The 24,539-nt window shown below is 43.2% G+C and overlaps 1 protein-coding gene across 5 annotated transcripts in view; it reads right to left on the reverse strand.

The window, feature by feature from the left end:
* Window positions 1-24,539, reverse strand: part of LOC110505212 (echinoderm microtubule-associated protein-like 1) — a 96,374-nt gene that overhangs the window by 40,632 nt on the left and 31,203 nt on the right. For 3 of the 5 annotated variants that reach the window (XM_036962505.1, XM_036962504.1, XM_036962508.1), the window contains exons 2-4: window positions 5,587-5,769; window positions 4,469-4,522; window positions 1,598-1,730 (exon numbers count right to left, since the gene is read on the reverse strand). In XM_036962505.1, coding sequence (XP_036818400.1) covers window positions 1,598-1,730; window positions 4,469-4,522; window positions 5,587-5,769 — 370 coding nt within the window. The remainder of the gene's footprint in view (window positions 1-1,597; window positions 1,731-4,468; window positions 4,523-5,586; window positions 5,770-24,539) is intronic. The other 2 variants (XM_036962506.1, XM_036962507.1) reach the window with 1 other exon arrangement.

Below are 24,539 nucleotides of genomic sequence, written 5' to 3' on the forward strand. Positions count from 1 at the left end.
GTTCAAAGAGGATGTCTCAAGTCTGGTTTTGGACCAAATTGTCAGTTTGATAGATATTACCTTTACAGAACAGAGCTGTGGTTAAGACTGCAAAAGTGCCATATAAATGAGATAGAGATCAACTGGCGTGAATGGCGGTATGGTGAAAATGGTGTTGTGATGAATAGGAATACATACCATATGTCTATTATCAAATATGAGTATATGCGTGTGTCTACCTGCATGAAGGGATCTCTTGTGGAAACATCGACACACAGCACAAATACAAATAATAGTCTCCAATGTAAACAATTCTGCTTCCTGCAGACTTCCTTCCTTCTCATCCTAAAATAACACAGAGTTAGAAAGTATGGGTGTCCTTTGTGCAAAGACTTAAAGTTCAGGAGTCAAGATCTGAAGGAGGCCGAATCAATTTGGCCTCTATGTGCACACGACCAGGGATTCATTGTTATCTTTCATGCATGGACAAACAATTACACTTCTAGTCCTATTAATACACAACAGACCTTTGACATTTCCCCTGTGCCTTAGTGTGTTACCGAGTCTAGCCTGGTCAGCTCCATATCACTCTATATCTATTGCTTCAGTCTGGAGATGGTTCACCTATACTGCATCCATGTTAGGAACTCCATCCCTCCCTCCCTCCCACCCTCCCTCCCTCCCTCCCTCCCACCCTCCCCCTCCTCCCCTTCGTACCTATTTACTCTATAGTCTCATCCATATACCATCCATTCCTGAGTCCTGGATTATGATAATTAGACTCCAGGCATGAACATCATTGGAGGAGTGCCTATTGTTCCCTTGCCAGTTGTGATTTATTACCTGCACTCCCTTGGTCCCAGTCAGCCCCAATCAGTAAATCAATGCCATCTCTGAATGCCACTGTGGTGTAAATGGGGATGCCTGTGACAGCACTGTACCTGTGTTTATTATTCATGTTAAATGTCAATGGCTCTCCCTTCAGAGGAGGGTACACTTATGCGAGGGGAAAATTAGCACAGGCAGACAGGCCACAGGGAGATAGTAGTAATACAGTGAAAGACACACAGATTCCTGTTTGCAGGAATCAAATAATGTGTTGACTTTGTGTGGACTAATAAAATAAACACATCAAAAGTGCAATGATTTCATATGTTGTATACATTTTTAGTTGAGGAAGAAATGTGTATTTAAATAGTGTGCACTTATTGAGCTTTAGGGTACAATTTAGTCTGACTATACTACAATATTAATACCCCAAATCTAGAAAACACAGTCATTACTGCTCCAGTTTTTTAAAGCTCTAGGTTTAAAAAGCCAAAACTAAAACAGCGTTGGTTTTACTCAGAACAAAAAAATACTGTTGAGAGATATCTCATAAACTGGCCCTGCTGGTCAGGTCACATGGTCAGGAAAACTACTGGCCTAAGGCCTCTACCATAACCCTTACAAAACTGCAGTTTACTGCAAAATTACTGTTGTTAAAAAAACTGTTATTTTGGTCGCACTATTTGCAGCATACTGTATTTATACTGCAGTGTACTGGAGTTATACTGCTCTCTGACTGCAATCTTTTTTCATAAGGGAAGGAAATGGGGAGCATTTGAGCTGTGTTTACCTTTTGGTTGCTGGTGCAGCAGCATCCTTCCTGGAGCTGGTGGGGGACGGTAGCGTGCCACAGTTTTTCTTGGGCAGGACAGTGCCGTTGCTGACAGTGTGCCTTAGAGGCAGGGCAGCCATCATGGGTCTGGCTGTAAGACAAACACACACAGTAACACAGGGTAAATGGTGCTTCGCATTGAACTAGCTGGAACATGCAGAAACTACACTTTTCACAGTGGTCAGCTATTGGGAATTTTGAAATTCAGATATAGGGTTGCAAAATGCTAGAAACTTTCTGAAATCCTGGGTTTTCTGAAAAACCTGGGAACTTTGGAAAAGTGTCCAACATTTTTAAACTCTTCAGACGCCCTCTATAATCTTGAAAATATATGGAAATCAATAAACTGCCCTCCACAATAGGTGTATGAGTAATAGACTGATGGAAAATTAATGGGATTGAGTGAAGCATTCGACAAACTGTATTGAACATCGCCTTCAGAAATGGTGAATTAACAACTGCACCCACATATACAACTTTTTAGCTGCAATGGCGTTTGTTACCCTTCGAGCTCCATATACCGTGTGAAGGCTTTTGTTTCTTGATTAGAACTTAAGAGACCACATAGATTTTCCCTGACCCAGTCTAATACATGTTTCAAGCAAACCACCATAGTCCCTGGGCCCAAGAATGCCAAGGTAACATGTCTAAATGACTATCGCACATCTGTAGCCATGAAATTCCTTGAAAGGCGGACCATGACTCATATCAATACCATCATCCCAAACACCCTGGACCTACTCCAATTCTCATACCGTGCCAACAGATCCACATATGACACAATCTCTATTGCACTAAACACTGCCCTATCCCATCTGGACAAAAGGAACACCTACGTGATAATTCTGTTCATTGACTATAGCTCAGCGTTCAACACCATAGTGCCCTCCAAGCTAATCACTAAACTAAAGACCTTAGGAATCAACACTTCCCTCTGCAAATGGATCCTAGACTTCTTGACGGCCGCCACGCTGACCCTCAACACGGGGCCCCTCAGGGGTGTGTGCTTAGTCCCCTCCTGTACTCCCTGTTCACCCTCGACTGCGTGGCCGCGCATGACTCAAACACTATCATTAAGTTTGCCGACGACTGGACAGTGGTAGGCCTGATCACCGACGATGATGAGACAGGGAAGAGGTCAGTGACCTGGGAGTGTGGTGCCAGGACAACAATCTCTCCCTCAATGTCAGCAAGACAAAGGAGCTGACTAAAGGAAATGGAGGGCCAAGCATGCCCCCAACCACATCAACGGGGTTGTAGTGGAGCAGGTCGAGAGCTTCATGGTCCTTGGTGTCCACATCATTGAGGAATTATCATGGTCCACACATACCAACAAAGTCGTGATCTCCCTCAGGAGGCAGAAAAGATTTGGCATGGGCCCTTGGATCCTCAAAAAGTTCTATAGCTGCACCATTGAGACCATATTGACGGGCTGCATCACCGCTTGGTATGTCAACTGCCAGGCCTCTGACAGCAAGCCGCTACAGATTGTAGTGCGTACAGCCCAGTACGTCACTGGGGCCGAGCTCCCAGCCATCCAGAACCTCTATACAAGGCGGTGTCAGAGGAAGGCCCTAAACATTTTTTTACAACTCCAGCCAGCCAGGTCATAGACTGTTCAAGCGGTGTTGATGCACCAAGACTGGAACCCTTTATCCCTTGTGTTATTCTTTTTCTATTATTTGTCTTTCTTTTCTCTCTGCATTGATGGGAAGGGCCCTTAAGTAAGCATTTCACTGTCTACACCTGTTGTTTTTACGAAGCGTGTGACAAATACAATTTTATTGTATTTGGTATAACATTGATTTGAGATTCATTGAAACAACAGTTCAATAGACACATGCCTCAATATGTGCAGTCACACTGCTAGACCATCACTCACCCCTCAAGTGACTCCCTGCGCTCCATTCTAATGCCATTAGGGGCCCACTTTACCTCCTCAGCATAATTGCTAACAGCACTGATAAGGGTAGCAAGGCCTGTATTTGTATGGACTGCAGTGGCTTTGAAATATTTATCACTGCAGAGAAGCTGGTGGGGTTTGTTATGCTTGCTTTGCCAGCTGGTGTGTGTGTGTGTGTGTGTGTGTGTGTGTGTGTGTGTGTGTGTGTGTGTGTGTGTGTGTGTGTGTGTGTGTGTGTGTGTGTGTGTGTGTGTGTGTGTGTGTGTGTGTGTGTGTGTGTGTGTGTGTGTGTGTGATACAGCAGAATTAGATCAAATAGGGGCACCAGTCAGAGAGTGAGAGAGTGAGTGGGGACTGTGTATTTCAAACGAACCACTGTGTTTGAGTGCCATGGGTCGGCTCTGTGTAGAGCAGAGGAGCGATTACTTACCCTGTATCTCACTGAGGTACAGTCAAAATATGCATTGTGTGACAAAATTGACCTAAGTAACTAGCATCTCAAAGTATGTCTGTGAATTAATTGTAGACACATAATGTGATATTTATTGTGGGTGTCAGGACATGCTAGAATTAAGGAAAAACCATGCAAGTGTTTCCACAGCATAACACCTCTCACCCACTCTGAGTTAAGGGAACTTGAGTGGCATGCAGTCTAGTGCAACAACATCAGAATGTCCTTCATTGACAATGTGCTAAGTGTCAGTAGACTCAGTGGACGCTAGTGCTCAGACAGTATACACAGTAGTGCTTAGTAGACACTAGTGCACAGTAGCACAATGTACATTTTAGGAGGGATGTCCTAAAATGTAAACCGTACTAAAAAGATACAGTAGACACAGTTGTGCTCAGTAGAGTTGCACAAAGCAGGCCATGTTAGAAGGGACAGAGCCTACCTGACAGGCCATGTTAGAAGGGACAGAGCCTACCTGGCTTTCCACCATTGCTGTCTGACGATGGGGACCTTTTCATCAAAGATGGGTCTACAGCGGTACATACACATACCACAACAATAGAGTCCAGGAAAGGATGACAGGAAGATGGAAGTAGTGTAAACAGTGAGATACCATAGATGGAGAAACACAATAGGACTAGAATAGAATGGGAGGGAATGGGAGGGAACCAAAAGGTTACACGTGTGTGTGGGTGTGTGAGATCCTATCCCAGCCAGCACATAACGTTCTGAGAACCACGTGTTTCTTAGAGCTTGGTGAGAGTGTGGTTGTCCTATGGTTATTTTGAATACAACCTTCCCACAACATTCTGGGAATGGTGCAGAATAGTTGCTTAGCTTTGGAACATTCTCAGCACATTTAAGGAACTTGACAAAAAACATATTTTATTGGTATTTCATTACTTTAACAGAACGTTTCCTAAAAGTTAACACATGGTTACGTTTAAAAAATGATTGGTAATATCCTATGAGCGTTCTCCAACTGGTTTGACATTGGGAATGTTCTCAAATAGTTCAGGGAAGGTTAAGAATGAATGTTCTTCTGTAGGAAGTTCAGTACTGCAGGTTTCCTCTGGGTTTACTAAATGTCATGTTATCAGAACATTAAGAAAACATTAGTAACGTTTAAAGAACATTCTAAAACTGTTATTTAAAAACATAGAACACAAAGAAAGTGTCAACAAAACTCTCTCTATTGTCTATCTTGTTAAGTGTGTTCAGGTGTGTTGGCCACACCCACTAATTGAATACACTAAAATGAACAGCTTTGTTTGAGTAAAAAAAAATGTCACGCTAGCTCCATCCTGGTGGCCAGTGGAATAATCCCATGGACAGAGAACAGAAGATCATAGGTTTGGATCGCACTGATGCTGTGCCACGAAAAAAAGAAATGTGTTTGCATGATAAATTCATTTCCATGTGTCCTATCTGTGCTTGGAGTTTTTCAAAAGTTGACCTAAGCCAGCCGTGTTTTATTGAAACCTTCTCAAAACGTTAATAAAACCTCCCTGGGATGTGTGCACATGCGTGTGTGCATACATATGTACATGTGTGTGTATCTGTCTGTGCCTGTTTGTGTGACACATCAGTTACCTTTAGTGGGTCCCCTCCTGTTAATCATGGCGTTTTGCTCCTCAGAGATGTTGAGGCGGCGCACCACGTCGGCCAGCGCTGACTTGAGCAGCTGGATCTCGTCCTCCTGCATCTGGACACGCTGCTCCAGGGAGGCAATGCGGTCCATGACCTCCATGCTGCTGGCTGCCGACGCACTGTCATCTGGGGATGGTAGAGAAAGACACAATTAACATGGGTTGGACACAAATTTAGCATGGATGAGAGCACACATAGCATGGGCTGAACACACGTAAATAAACTGGTGGTCTCGCCTGAGCTCTCATGTATCTCACATGCTCAATGGATGTGGAACACCTACAGTGTTGCATTATGTACAATTTGCAGTAGTATCTGTAGAAATATTGATTATGGCTTTCTCTCTGTGTCCTTGAATGATTTTGGTTTTAGCGTCGCACCTCAAACACAATGGGCAAAGGCTTTTTGACCAAGACATTTTTATCCATGAGCTCTCTGTCATGTCTGTCTGTCTTTCTGCCTACAGTACATGTCCGTACCTCTGTAAGTCCATCTATTATCCTCCCGGCCTGTTTGTCTGTCTGTCCATCTGTCTGTTCAAATGAGCTTAACACCACCATAGTAATCATGTCCAATGTATTGGCCTAGTCCAGGGGTCTGCTCTGCTGAGACTTTGAAGTCAGTGAGATTAAATATTAATGGGAATCAGTGTTGTGTTCCCCTGGAGATTGATAACAACCTCCCTATGAATTATGCAGAGGGCGGAAGCAGCTGGTAATAAGGATAATCAAAATAGTGTTTTTATCTGTGTTGAATTAAGTCGAGACAGAGGCATAGATTCTTATAAATAAACAAAATATGGAAACATGTTAATTCTCAGTCTCAATCTAATATGGCTGGTAATGTAATGGTAAATAGAATATATGCACACATTAAGGACAGCATTACCAGTTAAGCATATAGACAGTGAAGAGATATATGTTCAGTCATACGGTTTTTGCAATTTTAATCTGGACTAAATATATCTAAATCAGTGGGTTGCTAATGACCAAATACTCAAACCCTTTTGCTGTACACACACACACACACACACACACACACACACACACACACACACACACACACACACACACACACACACACACAGTCACCCCCCCTCCACACACACAAAGTCACCCCCCCATCCCCCCAACCCCGCACCGAACCAATGCCCTCCCGTGGCCTCCAGCCACCCCACTTTAAATTCACTTGGCATCCCTACAGTAATGATTGCAGCCATTACTGTACCCTCAATTGGAGAGATAGGCCAGGTAAACCACTTCATACTGGCCCATACTGCCAGATAGCCTTGACTGCATGGTTAGATAGATAGATCTGGGAATTTACATCAAGATCAAGATGGTGTGGTCTTCTTTCGTGGCTTGTCCATTTCAATTGGATCTGCACTACTGTCATCCACTGAGTAGCTAGGTTAGATTCTGCATGCTGAATCAATCACAATGACAAATATTTACAGAGGAAGAAGCCTATCTTACTTACTGGGCCTTTAAACATACAGTACTCAAACAAATAGTCGCCTAACCCAATGTGAAGGCTTTTTTTTAAGGTTATAAATGATTCATTTCATGGACCTTTTTTAGATTAATCTGTAAAGCCGGAGCTGCTACTACATCAATGTATTCTAAGGAGTACAAAGCCCTAGTCTTAGTGCTAGCAGCTGCTTAGGGCATGGTACGAGCATGGATACAATGACTGCCTGTCACAGCCCTGATACCACTGCGATTGGTTAGCCGATTGTACCGCTCACTCATGTCACCTGGGCTTTCACTGGAATTGACTATTCCTTATACACACAACAGGCTGCTAAATAACAGAGAGAATAAGTCAGGCAATTGAATCAGAGTAAGCACACCTTGGTGATATACCTCATGGTGTTCTCCTCCATGAAAGATGACAGTACATTCATTGTTTCTCAATATCCAGCCCTTGGACTGATACCGTTCCCTGAGATGATGTTGTCCAGTTCCTGAGAAGGTTAGCTGACACTGATTTAGGCTGTTCTCAAGTGATATTTGTAATGTAAGCTGGGACAGCTATTTAGTTTTGAAATGGAGAACTCTCATCAGTCATTCTCACGATAGCACATTGGTAATATACAGTGACAAATATCATAGCTAAACAGGGCTGGGCTTGGGTACAACCCTGGATGGGAGATCAAAGTGTAGCTATCAACTCTCCAGTAGGAGGTGCTGCCCAGTCTAATGATTTTTTTTGCTGATAGAGGACATAACGTTGAAGATCTGACATTGTTTTAAAGGATCAAATTCAACATATTTATAAAATGTTTGTCTATGTTGAATTGTGGTTACCCTGATGACATAATCCTGTGTTGAAATTTCACCCTCAAAACATATTTTTTAATTCCAATCTATTTTCCACTTAGATTCCACTTCACAATACGTTGACAAATTAAGTTGAAACAACGTTGATTAAAACAGTTTGTGTCCAGTGGGTTATATTTATATATATATGGCTGTCCTCTTAACCCTCAGTGCCGGTGTCAATATCAATCCATTCAGGATATATGCTGTCCCAAGAAGTGTCAGAGTCCATTACAGACCACATCCATCACCATCCTCTACATTCCCTCTATATTCCTCACCCTGATTACCTTTCTCCAAAAATAACCAATGTCGTGATGGTTGACAAAGGCCACCGGCCTGCTTCTTTAAATGCCAGACCCCGAGGCCATTAATGAACAGCAACATAGCACCTTAACCGCTCCCCCTGTCCAATTCACAGCTTCTGTCAATGGTATATCAGAGGAGACAGGAATAAAAAAAAGGGCTGTGGATCAAAGCAGATGGGGACTCTCTTTGTATTCCAGTGTAACCTCATTAATTATACACCTACTCTGCCTGTTAGGCTGCGTGCGCTCACCATCTCGCTGACTCGCTTTGCTTATCCTTTTATTCCCCAGCATCTGAGGTGAGGTTGAGATGAGAAATGAACGATAAATGAACGAGAACTGAAAGAGAACTGCAACGGAAGTGAAAGTTAAATTGCCACAGAGGACTCATCTACAGTGCCTTGCGAAAGTATTCGGCCCCCTTGAACTTAGCGACCTTTTGCCACATTTCAGGCTTCAAACATAAAGATATAAAACTGTATTTTTTTGTGAAGAATCAACAACAAGTGGGACACAATCATGAAGTGGAACGACATTTATTGGATATTTCAAACTTTTTTAACAAATAAAAAACTGAAAAATTGGGCGTGCAAAATTATTCAGCCCCTTTACTTTCAGTGCAGCAAACTCTCTCCAGAAGTTCAGTGAGGATCTCTGAATGATCCAATGTTGACCTAAATGACTAATGATGATAAATACAATCCACCTGTGTGTAATCAAGTCTCCGTATAAATGCACCTGCACTGTGATAGTCTCAGAGGTCCGTTAAAAGCGCAGAGAGCATCATGAAGAACAAGGAACACACCAGGCAGGTCCGAGATACTGTTGTGAAGAAGTTTAAAGCCGGATTTGGATACAAAAAGATTTCCCAAGCTTTAAACATCCCAAGGAGCACTGTGCAAGCGATAACATTGAAATGGAAGGAGTATCAGACCACTGCAAATCTACCAAGACCTGGCCGTCCCTCTAAACTTTCAGCTCATACAAGGAGAAGACTGATCAGAGATGCAGCCAAGAGGCCCATGATCACTCTGCATGAACTGCAGAGATCTACAGCTGAGGTGGGAGACTCTGTCCATAGGACAACAATCAGTCGTATATTGCACAAATCTGGCCTTTATGGAAGAGTGGCAAGAAGAAAGCCATTTCTTAACCTGTTGGATCTCTAGGGGCGCTATTTCATTTTTGGATAAAAAACGTTCCCGTTTTAAGCGCAATATTTTGTCACGAAAAGATGCTTGACTATGCATATTATTGACAAGAAAGAAAACACTCTGAAGTTTCAGAATCTGCAAATATATTGTCTGTAAGTGCCCCAGAACTCATTCTACAGGCGAAACCAAGATGATGCGTCAAGCAGGAAATGAGCAGAATCTCTGAAGCTCTGTTTTCCATTGTCTCCTTATATGGCTGTGATTGCGCAAGGAATGAGCTTACACTTTCTGTCGTTTCCCCAAGGTGTTAGCAGCATTGTGACGTATTTGTAGGCATATCATTGGAAGATTGACCATAAGAGACTACATTTTCCAAGTGTCCGCCTGGTGTCCTGCGTGGAATTCGGTGCGCAAACGCCAGCTGCTTGTACTTTTCCATTTGATTGAGGGGAGAAACCATGCTTCCACGAACGATATATATAATTGAAGAGATATGTGAAAAATACCTTGAGGATTGATTCTAAACAACGTTTGCCATGTTTTCAGTCGATATTATGGAGTTAATTTGGAAAAAAGTTCGCGTTTTGAGGACTGAATTTTCGTTTTGTTTTTGGTAGCCAAATGTGATGTAGAAAACGGAGCTATTTCGAATTCACAAAGAATCTTTTTTGGAAAAACTGAGCATCTGCTATCTAACTGAGAGTCTCCTCATTGAAAACATCCGAAGTTCTTCAAAGGTAAATGATTTTATTTGAAGGCTTTTATGGTTTTGTTGAAATCTTGCGTGCTGGATGCTAACGCTAATGCTAACGCTAAATGCTACGCTAGCTAGCCACTTTTACACAAATTATTGTTTTCCTATGGTTGAGAAGCATATTTTGAAAATCTGAGATGACAGTGTTGTTTACAAAAGGCTAAGCTTGAGAGATGGCATATTTATTTCATTTCATTTGCGATTTTCATGAATAGTTAACGTTGCGTTATGGTAATGAGCTTAGGTCTGTAAATAGAATCCCGGATCCGGGTTTGGTCGACGCAACAGGTTAAAGATATCCATAAAAAGTGTTGTTTAACGTTTGCCACAAGCCACCTGGGAGACACACCAAACATGTGGAAGAAGGTGCTCTGGTCAGATGAAACCAAAATGGAACTTTTTGGCAACAATGCAAGACGTTATGTTTGGCGTAAAAGCAACACATGTCATCACCCTGAACACACCATCCCCACTGTCAAACATGGTGGTGGCAGCATCATGGTTTGGGCCTGCTTTTCTTCAGCAGGGACAGGGAAGATGGTTCAAATTGATGGGAAGATGGATGGAGCCAAATACAGGACCATTCTGGAAGAAAATCTGATGGAGTCTGCAAAAGACTTGAGACTGGGATGGAGATTTGTCTTCCAACAAGACAATGATCCAAAACATAAAGCAAAATCTACAATGGAATGGTTCAAAAATAAACATATCCAGGTGTTAGAATGGCCAAGTCAAAGTCCAGACCTGAATCCAATCGAGAATCTGTGGAAAGAACTGAAAACTGCTGTTCACAAATGCTCTCCATCCAACCTCACTGAGCTCGAGCTGTTTTGCAAGGAGGAATGGGAAAGAATTTCAGTCTCTCGATGTGCAAAACTGATAGAGACATACCCCAAGCGACTTACAGCTGTAATCGCAGCAAAAGGTGGCGCTACAAAGTATTAACTTAAGGGGGCTGAATAATTTTGCACGCCCAATTTTTTAGTTTTTGATTTGTTAAAAAAGTTTGAAATATCCAATAAATGTCGTTCCACTTCATGATTGTGTCCCACTTGTTGTTGATTCTTCACAAGAAAATACAGTTTTATATCTTTATGTTTGAAGCCTGAAATGTGGCAAAAGGACGCAAAGTTCAAGGGGGCCGAATACTTTCGCAAGGCACTGTATGTTGCTTTATAAGATTATATCTTAACCCTGTCTCAGAATGTTCTTATATTTTTAGGCAGCTGCCTCTCTAGGATAAAATATTATTATCCTAGCTGTGGGATGGATGTTCATTGCATTTCCCTTTAACAGGCTGGAGAGGCCAAATGATACAGCTAAATTGACCTAAGAAAACCGGACTGTAAACACTGACATGCAGCAGGGGTTTTATACTACAACATCTCTCTGGACCCGTGAGTCACAATATAGACACCATTTCCACACAAAATACATCTGGCGGCCTGGCTTCACTGAAGCAAAGCCCAGTAGATTAGCACAAAGTGAGTTCTAAATGTAGGTTTAACTTAACACTCTTGCTCTCAAATGTAAAATAGTCAAATTGGGCCCTGACACAAGTCTCCTCGTATTGGGGACTACAATTGGAACTGTTTACACACAGTATATGGTTTGAAATGGCAGATTTGGACACTGATATGCGCCTAAATTGGAATGCAGTGGCTGTACAGTAACATGCTATACATGATGTCAGAGCTCAGGGTCTTTGCTTCACAGCTTTGTATTGGTTTTGACTGACAACTTGAGCACTGCAAGCAAGAGAAGTAGACCCCATTTCCTCCACTAATTGGGCAACTTTAGCAAATGTTTGGTGGTCTCAGTGAGGGTAATGCTGTAAATTATGAGGACTCTATGTATTTTGAAAGATGAGACATTGAGAATTAAAATAAATACCACTTATGTCATACAAGCAAGCAAAATGCGCACTTCACATTTCCATATCATAAACTCAAGTAATATACAGAGCCTATGTTTGTTGTATTGTGAAGAAACTTGGCCGCAGACAACGCATCTGAATGTACTTATGACTCCATTCTATGCGCACCAAATGTCGATCAGCTTCTCTGAATTGCCTTGTGAAAGCCTAACACTGTATGATCATATTTTGGAATTTAGCTAGTCATGTTGGCAATAGAACAAGCTTTCAAATGATTGCCACCAGACACAGATTGCGATTTATAATGGAGGGGAAGTAGGGCTGTGTTCCAAACAAAACAACTACAAGTATACTTGCGCTAGTTCCTCAACGGCACAGCTAGGAAAGTTCAAAAAAACATCTTATAGTTGAAGACTATTCTTTGAGTCATAAAAGAGCATTGAAATTACTTAGGAACTGTGCACACTTTGGAGAGGTGTGTGACCACTTGAAAACATCAGTAAGACCTCTCACTCAAACCTTTGTCATTTTTTTGTTGTATGTTGCTGAATGTCTTATGTTACTGAATGTACACAGAGATTTTCCGATTTCGTCATTATTATTATTATTATTATACCTTTATTTCAACAAGGAACACAGATTGAGACCAACAGCTGGACCCTGTGTATACATGTAATCCATGCTTAAGACCTGGTTTTAGGAATTCTAATCCTAATATGGATGAGTGATGATAAATAACAAGGCAGTTTATTCATAAGTAAACCTAAGAGTGCAATGGTAAGTAGCATCCAGCGATTTACGTGTTGATACCGTAGCATGAATGTAGATAATATCCCCATAATCTATAACAGACATAAAAGTAGCTTGTACAATTAATCTTCAATTTGTAGAGGACAAACTCTTTTTCTATAGAGGAAGCCTAGCTTGATTTTTAGCTGTTTACAAAGTTTGTCAATATGCATTTTAAAAGACAGTTTATTATCCAACCTTATCCCTAAGTATTTTTATGCAGAGACCTGATTAATTCGAGAACCATCTAAGCTCGTAAGTGCAAGTGTATTTTCAACCACCATTTTGAACCAATTAAAAATCATAAAATGTGTTTTCTTTGCATTTAAAACAAGTTTCAGCTGTATATAAAAACCTTGTAATATCTTAAAATCTTTCTCCAATAGTGATAATGCTTGGTCAGCCGTTGAAGCGATAGAGTACATGACAGTGTCATCAGCATATAAATTAATTTGACACTTTCTTATCTCATCACCGTTTATGTAAAGAGTGAACAGTAATTCACATTCAAGAACCTCCAGAAGCTAACCAGCTAATTAGCTACAAGCTATTTAGTCATTGTTAGCCACTGCTAGCGGCTTTTACCTTCTGCACAGACAGCCCTATTTTTTTAGCCTGGATAATACTCGGCAGTCTACCAGTATCGAACTGTCTCTCCCCAACAACGCCGGATTCCTGCTGTAATCCCTGGACCACTACTTCCGATGTTCACAGCTAGCTTGCACCCAGTACCGAAGCTATCCCTGAGGCCCACGTCCCGGCCTACTCAGCTGTTCCCCCGAACCCCACTCATACACTGCTAGAGCCCAATACTCCACCGGATCCTTGCTGTAAACTCTGGACCTTGGCTAAACAGTTCCTTCCGCAAGGCAATCAAACAAGCTAAGCGTCAGTATAGAGACAAAGTAGAATCTCAATTCAACGGCTCAGACACAAGAGGTATGTGGCAGGGTCTACAGTCAATCACGGATTACAAAAAGAAAACCAGTCCAGTCACGGACCAGGATGTCTTGCTCCCAGGCAGACTAAATAACTTTTTTGCCCGCTTTGAGGACAATACAGTGCCACTGACACGGCCCGCAACTAAAACATGCGGAATCTCCTTCACTGCAGCCGACGTGAGGAAAACATTTAAACGTGTCAACCCTCGCAAGGCTGCAGAACCAGACGGCATCCCCAGCCGCACCCTCAGAGCATGCGCAGACCAGCTGGCTGGTGTGTTTACGGACATATTCAATCAATCCCTATCCCAGTCTGTTGTTCCCACATGCTTCAAGAGGGCCACCATTGTTCCTGTTCCCAAGAAAGCTAAGGTAACTGAGCTAAACGACTACCGCCCCGTAGCACTCATTTCCGTCATCATGAAGTGCTTTGAGAGACTTGTCAAGGACCATATCACCTCCACCCTACCTGACACCCTAGACCCACTCCAATTTGCTTACTGCCCAAATAGGTCCACAGATGATGCAATCTCAACCACACTTCACACTGCCCTAACCCATCTGGACAAGAGGAATACCTATGTGAGAATGCTGTTCATCGACTACAGCTCGGCATTTAACACCATAGTGCCCTCCAAGCTCGTCATCAAGCTCGAGACCCTGGGTCTCGACCCCGCCCTGTGCAACTGGGTACTGGACTTCCTGACGGGCCGCCCCCAGGTGGTGAGGGTAGGCAACAACATTTCCACCCCGCTGATCCTCAACACTGGGGCCCCACAAGGGTGCGTTCTGAGCCCTCTCCTGTACTCCCTGTTCGCCCACGACTGCGTGGCCATGCACGCCTCCAACTCAATCATCAAGTTTGCGGACGACACAACAGTGGTAGGCTTGATTACCAACAACGACGAGACGGCCTACAGGGAGGAGGTGAGGGCCCTCGGAGTGTGGTGTCAGGAAAATAACCTCAACAAAACCAAGGAGATGATTGTGGACTTCAGGAAACAGCAGAGGGAACACCCCCCTATCCACATTGATGGAACAGTAGTGGAGAGGGTAGTAAGTTTTAAGTTCCTCGGCGTACACATCACAGACAAACTGAATTGGTCCACCCACACAGACAGCATCGTGAAGAAGGCGCAGTAGCGCCTCTTCAACCTCAGGAGGCTGAAGAAATTTGGCTTGTCACCAAAAGCACTCACAAACTTCTACAGATGCACAATCGAGAGCATCCTGTCTGGCTGTATCACCGCCTGGTACGGCAACTGCTCCGCCCACAACCGTAAGGCTCTCCAGAGGGTAGTGAGGTCTGCACAACGCATCACCGGGGGCAAACTACCTGCCCTCCAGGACACCTACACCACCCGATGTCACAGGAAGGCCATAAAGATCATCAAGGACAACAACCACCCGAGCCACTGCCTGTTCACCCCGCTATCATCCAGAAGGCGAGGTCAGTACAGGTGCATCAAAGCTAGGACCGAGAGACTGAAAAACAGCTTCTATCTCAAGGCCATCAGACTGTTAAACAGCCACCACTAACATTGAGTGGCTGCTGCCAACACACTGACTCAACTCCAGCCACTTTAATAATGGGAATTGATGGGAAATGATGTAAAATATATCACTAGCCACTTTAAACAATGCTACCTAATATAATGTTTACATACCCTACATTATTCATCTCATATGTATATACTGTACTCTATCATCTACTGCATCTTTATGTAATACATGTATCACTAGCCACTTTAACTATGCCACTTTGTTTACATACTCATCTCATATGTATATACTGCACTCAATACCATCTACTGTATCTTGCCTATGCCGCTCTGTACCATCACTCACTCATATATCTTTATGTACATATTCTTTATCCCCTTACACTTGTGTGTATAAGGTAGTAGTTTTGGAATTGTTAGCTAGATTACTTGTTGGTTATTACTGCATTGTCGGAACTAGAAGCACAAGCATTTCGCTACACTCGCATTAACATCTGCTAACCATGTGTATGTGACAAAAAATTTGATTTGATTTGAAATTTGATTTGATTTAATGCCACTGCCACGAAGCTAGCACCAGTTAGCTGTGAGCCAGGCACATCTCCCTGCTAGCAGGCACATCTCCCTACCAGCCCTGTGTCGCTAGCGTAGTGGCGGCTTCCCTGTCCCATCTACTGCTGCCCCCTGGACACTGCGATCACTTGGCTACATAGCTGATGCCTGCTGGACTGTCCATTAATCACGGTACTCCATTCTGTTTGTTTATGTTTTATCTGTCGGCCCCAGCCTCGAACTCAGTCTCTGTGTGTAGTTAATCCGACTCTCTCTGCCTAGTAATCGCCATTTTACCTGCAGTTGTTGTGCTAGCTGATTAGCTGTTGTTGTCTCACCTGTTGTTTTAGCTAGCTCTCCCAATCAACACCTGCAATTACTGTATGCCTTGTTGTATGTCTCTCTCAAATGTCTATATGCCTTGTATACTGTTGTTCAGGTTAGTTATCATTGTTTTAGTTTACAATGGAGCCCCTAGTTCCACTCCTCATACCTCTGATACCTCCTTTGTCCTACCTCCCACACATGCGGTGACCTCACCCATTACAACCAGCATGTCCAGAGATACAACCTCTCTTATCATCACCCAGTGCCTGGGCTTACCTCCGCTGTACCCGCACCATACCCCTGTCTGCGCATTATGCCCTGAATATATTCTACCATGCCCAGAAATCTGCTCCTTTTATTCTTTGTCCTCAACGCTCTAGGCGACCAGTTTTGATAGCCTTTAGCCGCACCCTCGTACTACTCCTCCTCTGTTCCGCGGGTGATGTGGAGGTAAACCCAGGCCCTGCATGTTCCCAGGCACCCTCATTTGTTGACTTCTGTGATCGAAAAAGCCTTGGTTTCATGCATGTCAACATCAGAAGCCTCCTCCCTAAGTTTGTTTTACTCACTGCTTTAGCACACTCTGCCAACCCTGATGTCCTTGCCGTGTCTGAATCCTGGCTTAGGAAGGCCACCAAAAATTCGGAGACTATTACATTTTCCGTCAAGATAGAACTTTCAAAAGGGGGGAGGAGTTGCAGTCTACTGCAGAGATAGCCTGCAAAGTCATGTCATACTTTCCAGGTCCATACCCAAACTACTAATTTAAAAAAATACTCTCTCCAAAAATAAGTCTCTCACTGTTGCCGCCTGCTACCGACCCCCCTCAGCTCCCAGCTGTGCCCTGGACACCATTTGTGAATTGATCGCCCCCCATCTAGCTTCAGAGTTTGTTCTGTTAGGTGACCTAAACTGGGATATGCTTAACACCCCGGCAGTCCTACAATCTAAGCTAGATGCCCTCAATCTCACACAAATCATCAAGGAACCCACCAGGTACAACCCTAAATCTGTAAACAAGGGCACCCTCATAGACGTTATCCTGACCAACTGGCCCTCCAAATACACCTCCGCTGTCTTCAACCAGGATGTATCCGCTACGGGTCCGCAGTCAAACGACCACTCCTCATCACTGTCAAACGCTCCCTAAAACACTTCTGCGAGCAGGCCTTTCTAATCGACCTGGCCCGGGTATCATGGAAGGATATTGACCTCATCCCGTCAGTTGAGGATGCCTGGTCATTCTTTAAAAGTAACTTCCTAACCATCTTAGATAAGCATGCTCAGTTCAAAAAATGCAGAACGAAGAACAGATATAGCCCTTGGTTCACTCCAGACCTGACTGCCCTCGACCAGCACAAAAACATCCTGTGGCGGACTGCAATAGCATCGAATAATCCCCGCAATATGCAACGGTTCAGGGAAGTCAGGAACCAATACACGCAGTCAGTCAGGAAAGCAAAGGCCAGCTTCTTCAAGCAGAAATGTGCATCCTGTAGCTCTAACTCCAAAAAGTTCTGGGACACTTTAAAGTCTATGGAGAACAAGAGCACCTCCTCCCAGCTGCCCACTGCATTGAGGCTAGGTAACACGGTCAACACCGATAAATCCATGATTACCGAAAACTTCAACAAGCATTTCTCAACGGCTGGCCATGCCTTCCTCCTGGCTACTCCAACCTCGGCCAACAGCTCCGACCCCCCCTGCAGCTACTCGCCCAAGCCTCCCCAGCTTCTCCTTTACCCAAATCCAGATAGCAGTTGTTCTGAAAGAGCTGCAAAACCTGGACCCGTACGAATCAGCTGGGCTTGACAATCTGGACCCTCTATTTCTGAAACTATCCGCCGCCATTGTCGCAACCCCTATTACCAGCCTGTTCAACCTCTCTTTCATATCGTCTGAGATCCCCAAGGATTGGAAAGCTGCGGCAGTCATCCCCCTCTTCAAAGGGGGAGACACCCTGGACCCAAACTGTTACAGACCTATATCCATCCTGCCCTGCTTATCTAAGGTCTTCGAAAGCTTAGTCAACAAACAGATCTCTGACCATCTCGAATCCCACCGTACCTTCTCCGCTGTGCAATCTAGTTTCTGAGCCGGTCACGGGTGCACCTCAGCCATGCTCAAGGTTCTAAACGATATCATAACCGCCATCGATAAAAGACAGTACTGTGCAGCCGTCTTCATCGACCTGGCCAAGGCTTTCGACTCTGTCAATCACCATATTCTTATCGGCAGACTCAGTAGCCTCGGTTTTTCTAATGACTGCCTTGCCTAGTTCACCAACTACTTTGCAGACAGTTTTCAGTGTGTCAAATCAGAAGGCATGTTGTCCGGTCCTCTGGCAGTCTCTATGGAGGTGCCACAGGGTTCAATTCTCTGGGCGATTCTTTTCTCTGTATATATCAATGATGTTGCTCTTGCTGCGGGCGATTCCCTGATCCAGCTCTGCGCAGACGACACCATTCTGTATACTTCTGGCCCTTCCTTGGACACTGTGCTATCTAACCTCCAAACGAGCTTCAATGCCATACAACACTCCTTCCGTGGCCTCCAACTGCTCTTAAACGCTAATAAAACCAAATGCATGCTTTTCTACCGTTCGCTGCCTGCACCTGCACGCCCTACTAGCATCACCACCCTGGATGGTTCCGAACTAGAATATGTGGACATCTATAAGTACCTGGGTGTCTGGCTAGACTGTAAACTCTCCTTCCAGACTCATATCAAACATCTCCAATCTAAAATCAAATCTAGCGTCGGCTTTCTATTCCGCAACAAAGCCTCCTTTACTCACGCCGCCAAATTTACCCTAGTAAAACTGACTATCCTACCGATCCTCGACTTCGGCGATGTCATCTACAAAATAGCTGCCAATACTCTACTCAGCAAACTGGATGCAGTTTATCACTGTACCATCTGTTTTGTTACTAAAGCACCTTATACCACCCACCACTGCGACCTGTATGCTCTAGTTGGCTGGCCCTCGCAACATATTCGTCGCTAGACCCCCTGGCTCCAGGTCCATGCTAGGTAAAGCTCCGCCTTATCTCAGTTCACTGGTCACGATGGCTACACCCACCCTTATCACGCGCTCCAGCAGGTGTATCTCATTGATCATCCCTAAAGCCAACACCTCATTTAGCCGCCTTTCCTTCCAGTTCTCTGCTGCCTGTGACTGGAACGAATTACAAAGATCGTTCAACTTCAAACATCTGCTATCTGAGCAGCTAACCGATCGCTGCAGCTGTACATAGCCCACCCAATTTACCTACCTCATCCCCATACTGTTTATATTTATTTACTTTTCTGCTCTTTTGCACACCAGTAACTCTACCTGCACATGACCATCTGATCATGTATCACTCCAGTGTTAATCTGAACATTTTTAATTATCCGCCTACCTCCTCATGCCTTTTGCACACAATGTATATAGACTCTTTTTTCTTTCCAATGTGTTATTGACTTGTTCATTGTTTACTCTGTGTAACTCTGTGTTGTCTGTTCACACTGCTATGCTTTATCTTGGCCAAGTCGCAGTTGTAAATGAGAACTTGTTCTCAACTAGCCTACCTGGTTAAATAAAGGTGAAATAAAAATATAATTAAAATAATGGGCCAAGTATAGAACCTTGTGGGACCCCTTTAACCAACTCCAATGGCTCCGACTGGATGCCGTCGACTCTAACAGCCTGACTTCTATCCTTTAGATAGTCATGAAACCAACGACAGGCATCCAATCCCAATCCTATTGACGACAGCTTTCTCAAAAGTATTGCATGGTCTACTGTGTCAAAAGCTTTAGACAAATCTTGGTGGCACAGTACTTTCTATTATCTAGGGCATTAGTAATATAATTTACAACACTTACAGTGGCCATAATAGTACTGTGTTTAGGTCTGAAGCCAGATTGATTACTATAAAGAGTATTGTTAACAGTTAAAAAAGATTGTAGTTGCCTATTCACCAATGACTCTAGAATTTTAGCCAAACAGGAGAGCATAGAGATGGGTCGATAATTATCCAGTTCACTACCATCACCTCCCTTGAGGTTATCAACAAATGCATCAAAGTACAGTAAATGTAAAATGCGCATAAAATCAGTGTAATATTTTGTTTCAATCTTGCGTCAGATGAATTGTTATGTCCTCACCTTTAGTCTAATAATTTCCCATAATATCCAGACTGTTCTCTTTTAATTGCTATCATGGTTATGCTTTCCATATTTTTTCTTTAAGTAACATTTCAATTTCGCCCTATTCATTTAGGCCAAGTGTAAGGGGTTTTAACTCACTCAACCTATCCTCTTTAACCTTTTTCCCTCAAGGCCATGAACAAAGATCACAATTAATTGACTAGCTTGTAAGATGACACCTAAAGTTCAGCAACCTCCAGATTCAATGTCTGAACGGCCACTCCCTGATTGAGAATCTGTGACTGCAATTTGGCAGCAATTACAGCCTCAAGTCTTCTTGGGTATGACGCTACAAGCTTGGCAAACCTGATTTTGGAGAGTTTCTCCAATTCTTCTCTGCAGATACTCTCAAGCTCTGTCAGGTTGGTATTTCTGCTTTTAATTTATGTGCAAAAATGTCTAAACATCTGTTTTCGCTTTGTCATTATGAGGCATTATGTGTAGATTGATGAGGGGAAAAAAATATTTTATACATTTTAGAATAAGGCGGTAACAGCAAAATGTGGAAAAAGTCAAGGGCTCTGAATACTTTCTGAATGCACTGTATCTGCCATGTTGTAACGGTTTTCTTGGTGAGAAGGAGAGTCGGACCAAAATGCAGCGTGTAGATTGCGATCCATGTTTCTTCAACAAACAAAACACGAATCTAAATACAAACACTGCAAAAACAATAAACATAACGAAAACCGAAACAGCCTATACTTGTGTAAAACTAACACAGAACAAGGACATCATGATACTAAGGACAATCACCCACGACAAACTCAAAGAATATGGCTGCCTAAATATGGTTCCCAATCAGAGACAACGATAAACACCTGCCTCTGATTGAGAACCACGACAGCCATAGACTTAGCTAGAACACCCCACTAGCTACAATCCCCATACATACTCCCTTGAACAGGCAGTTAACCCACTGTTCCTAGGCAGTCATTGAAAATAAGAATTTGTTCTTAACTGACTTGCCTGGTTAAATAAAGGTAAAAAAAAATAAATAAAAAAAACATACACACCACATACAAAAACCCATGCCACACCCTGGGCTGACCCAATACATGAAGAAAAACACAAAATACTTAGACCAGGGCATGACACCTGTCCCATTTCAAGTTTGGCACAAACACTCTCTGTTTATTGAATATCTAAAAAAAAAAAAAACATACCGTAGTAGGAGTTTAAAAAAATCCTACCTAATCTAACCCAGCTGTCATTGAGAGGAGGTGGGTCATCTGACAGAGGTGTATTAGCCAATGAGCTGGACAGAATACAGTTTGTCCATTTCATGAACAAATGCCCTTGCTTAAATAGTGCAGGGTGGATCAGAGATGACCTGTGTAAAAGAGGAAAGCATGAAAGAAAGGAGAAAAATGGAGAGAGAGGTACAGATTCTAGATGATCGAGGGGTCAACTACCCTCCTGGGACCCCACTACATGTCCTTGGAGGACTACCCAAGCATCCTCCTGACATCTGCCACATCCTTCCTCAGGTCAAACAGCGGTCAACATGTTAAAGCGTTAGCAAACACCTCCTCTCCCACCCTGCCGGTTTGGGGGTTTAATAAGGAACCGGTCGGTTTTGACCTCCCAAGACGAACGTGAGGAAGCCAAGAACTCAAGGCTAGGTCAAGGCATCTGGAGAGATGAAGTAGATAAGGGAAGCATTATGTGGTGTTTAAAAGGTCTGGCTGAAGGGATACAACAAACAGATAATCGGTTTGATGATGAAAACCAAGAGAAGCTGACAGGCTGTCCTTGGAACCACTTAATTTTGGCACCTGTCCCCCATAGAGCGGCTAAAGCCAAAAGGCCAAGAGCCAGGAAACCCTATTAGCATGCAAAGTGCACCTTGCATGTGCATATCTTTAATACAGTGCCAGGAGCACAATGGATTGTCCAACCCCCCCACCCCCATTCTGTCAAACCGCTCTGTCTGTCTGTACAAGGAGCCAGTAGAAACCTGAGCCAGTAGCAAGCACAGGGGAGATTGGCGGACTGTTGTTAAAGCTACTGTATATAGGCTATTAGGCTAATCCCCCAATCTCAGCCAGAGGAGTCAAAAGATGTGTGCTCTCTGAGGCAGAACCCTCCACAGCAGACTCCCATTCTCCACACTGCCACAAACATGATAATATACAGTGGCTTGCGAAAGTATTCACCCCCTTGGCATTTTTTCCTATTTCGTTGCCTTACAACCTGGAATTAAAATGGATATGTTGCGGATTTGTATCATTTGATTTACACAACATGCCAACCCCTTTGAAGAAGCAAAATGTTTTTTATTTTGAAACAAACTAGAAATTAGACCAAAAAAACCCCAGAGAACTTGAACGTGCATAACTATTCACCCCTCCCAAAGTTAATACTTTGTAGAGCCACCCTTTGCAACAAAATTACAGCTGCAAGTCTCTTGGGGTATGTCTCTATAAGCTTGGCACATCTAGCCACTGGGATTTTTTTTCCCATTCTTCAAGGCAAAACTGCTCCAGCTCCATCAAGTTGGATGGATTCTGCTGGTGTACAGAAATCTTTAAGTCATACCACAGATTCTCAATTGGATTGAGGTCTGGACTTTGACTAGGCCATTCCAAGACATTTAATTATTAAATGTCCCCCCTTAAACCACTTGACTTTTGTTTTAGCAGTATGCTTAGGGTCATTGTCCTGCTGGAAAGTGAACCTCCGTCTCAGTCTCAACTCTTTGGAAGACTGAAACAGGTTTCCCTCAAGAATTTCCCTGTATTTAGCACTATCCATCATTCCTTCAATTCTGACCAGTTTCCCAGTCCCTGCCAATGAAAAACATCCCCACAGCATGTTGCTGCCACCACCGTGCTTCACTGTGGTGATGCTGTTCTCAGGGTGATGAGAGGTTTGCGCCAGACATGGCGCTTTCCTTGATGGCCAAAAAGCTCAATTTAAGTCTCATCTGACCAGAGTACCTTCTTCCTTATGTTTGGGGAGTCTCTCGCATGCCTTTTGGCGAACACTAAACGTGTTTGCTTAATTCTTTCTTTAAGCAATGGCTTTTTTTCTGGCCAATCTTCCGTAAAAGCCCAGCTCTGTGGAGTGTGCGGCTTAAGCTGGTCCTATGGACAGATACTCCAATCTCTGCTGTGGAGCTTTGCAGCTCCTTCAGGGTTATCTTTGGTCTCTTTGTTGCCTCTCTGATTAATGCCTTCCTTGCCTGGTTCGTGCGTTTTGATGGGATGCCCTGTCACGCCCTGGCCATAGAGAGGCATTTATTCTCTATTTTGGTTAGGCCAGGGTGTGACTAGGGTGGGCATTCTATGTTCCTTTTTCTGTGTTTTTGTATTCCTTTGTTTTCAATCAGGGACAGCTGTCTATCGTTGTCTCTGATTGAGAACCATACTTAGGTAGCTCTTGCAAACATGGATTGTGTGGGTAGTTGCTTTCTGTTTTGTACCTGACGGAGCTGTTTCGGTTGTTATTTTTTGTTACTTTGCAGTTAGTGTTCAGTTCTATTTAATAAATGACGAACACGTACCACGCTGGGCTTTTGTCCTCACCTTCTTCCACCAACGGCCGTTACAGGCCCTCTCTTGGCAGGTTTTTCGTCATGCCATATTCTTTCAATTTTTTAATAATGGATTTAATGGTGTTCCGTGGGATGTTCAAAGTTCCCAATTTTTTTTTATAACCCAGCACTGATCTGTACTTCTCCACAACTTTGTCCCTAACCTGTTTGGAGAGCTCCTTGGTCTTCATGGTGCCGCTTGCTTGCTGGAGCCCCTTGCTTAGTGGTGTTGCAGACTCTAGGGCCTTTCAGAACAGGTGTATATATACTGATATCATGTGACAGATCATGTGATACTTAAATAAAGTCCACCTGTGTGCAATCTAACAAATTATGTGACTTCTGAAGGTAATTGGTTGCAACCAGATCTTATTTAGGGGCTTCATAGCAAAGGGCGTGAATAAATATGCACGCACCCCTTTTCCATTTTTTGGTTGTTTTTTTAAAACAAGTTCTTTTTTTTCATTTCACTTCACCAATTTGGATGATTTTGTGTATGTCCATTACATAAAATACAAATAAAAATCCATTTAAATTACAGGTTGTAATGCAACAAAATAGGAATAATGAATACTTTTGGAAGGCACTGTGTGTATGTATATATATGTATATATATATATATATATATGCACCTCCACACACA

This window comes from Oncorhynchus mykiss, chromosome 25, assembly GCF_013265735.2.
Source record: "Oncorhynchus mykiss isolate Arlee chromosome 25, USDA_OmykA_1.1, whole genome shotgun sequence".
NCBI lineage: Eukaryota > Metazoa > Chordata > Actinopteri > Salmoniformes > Salmonidae > Oncorhynchus > Oncorhynchus mykiss.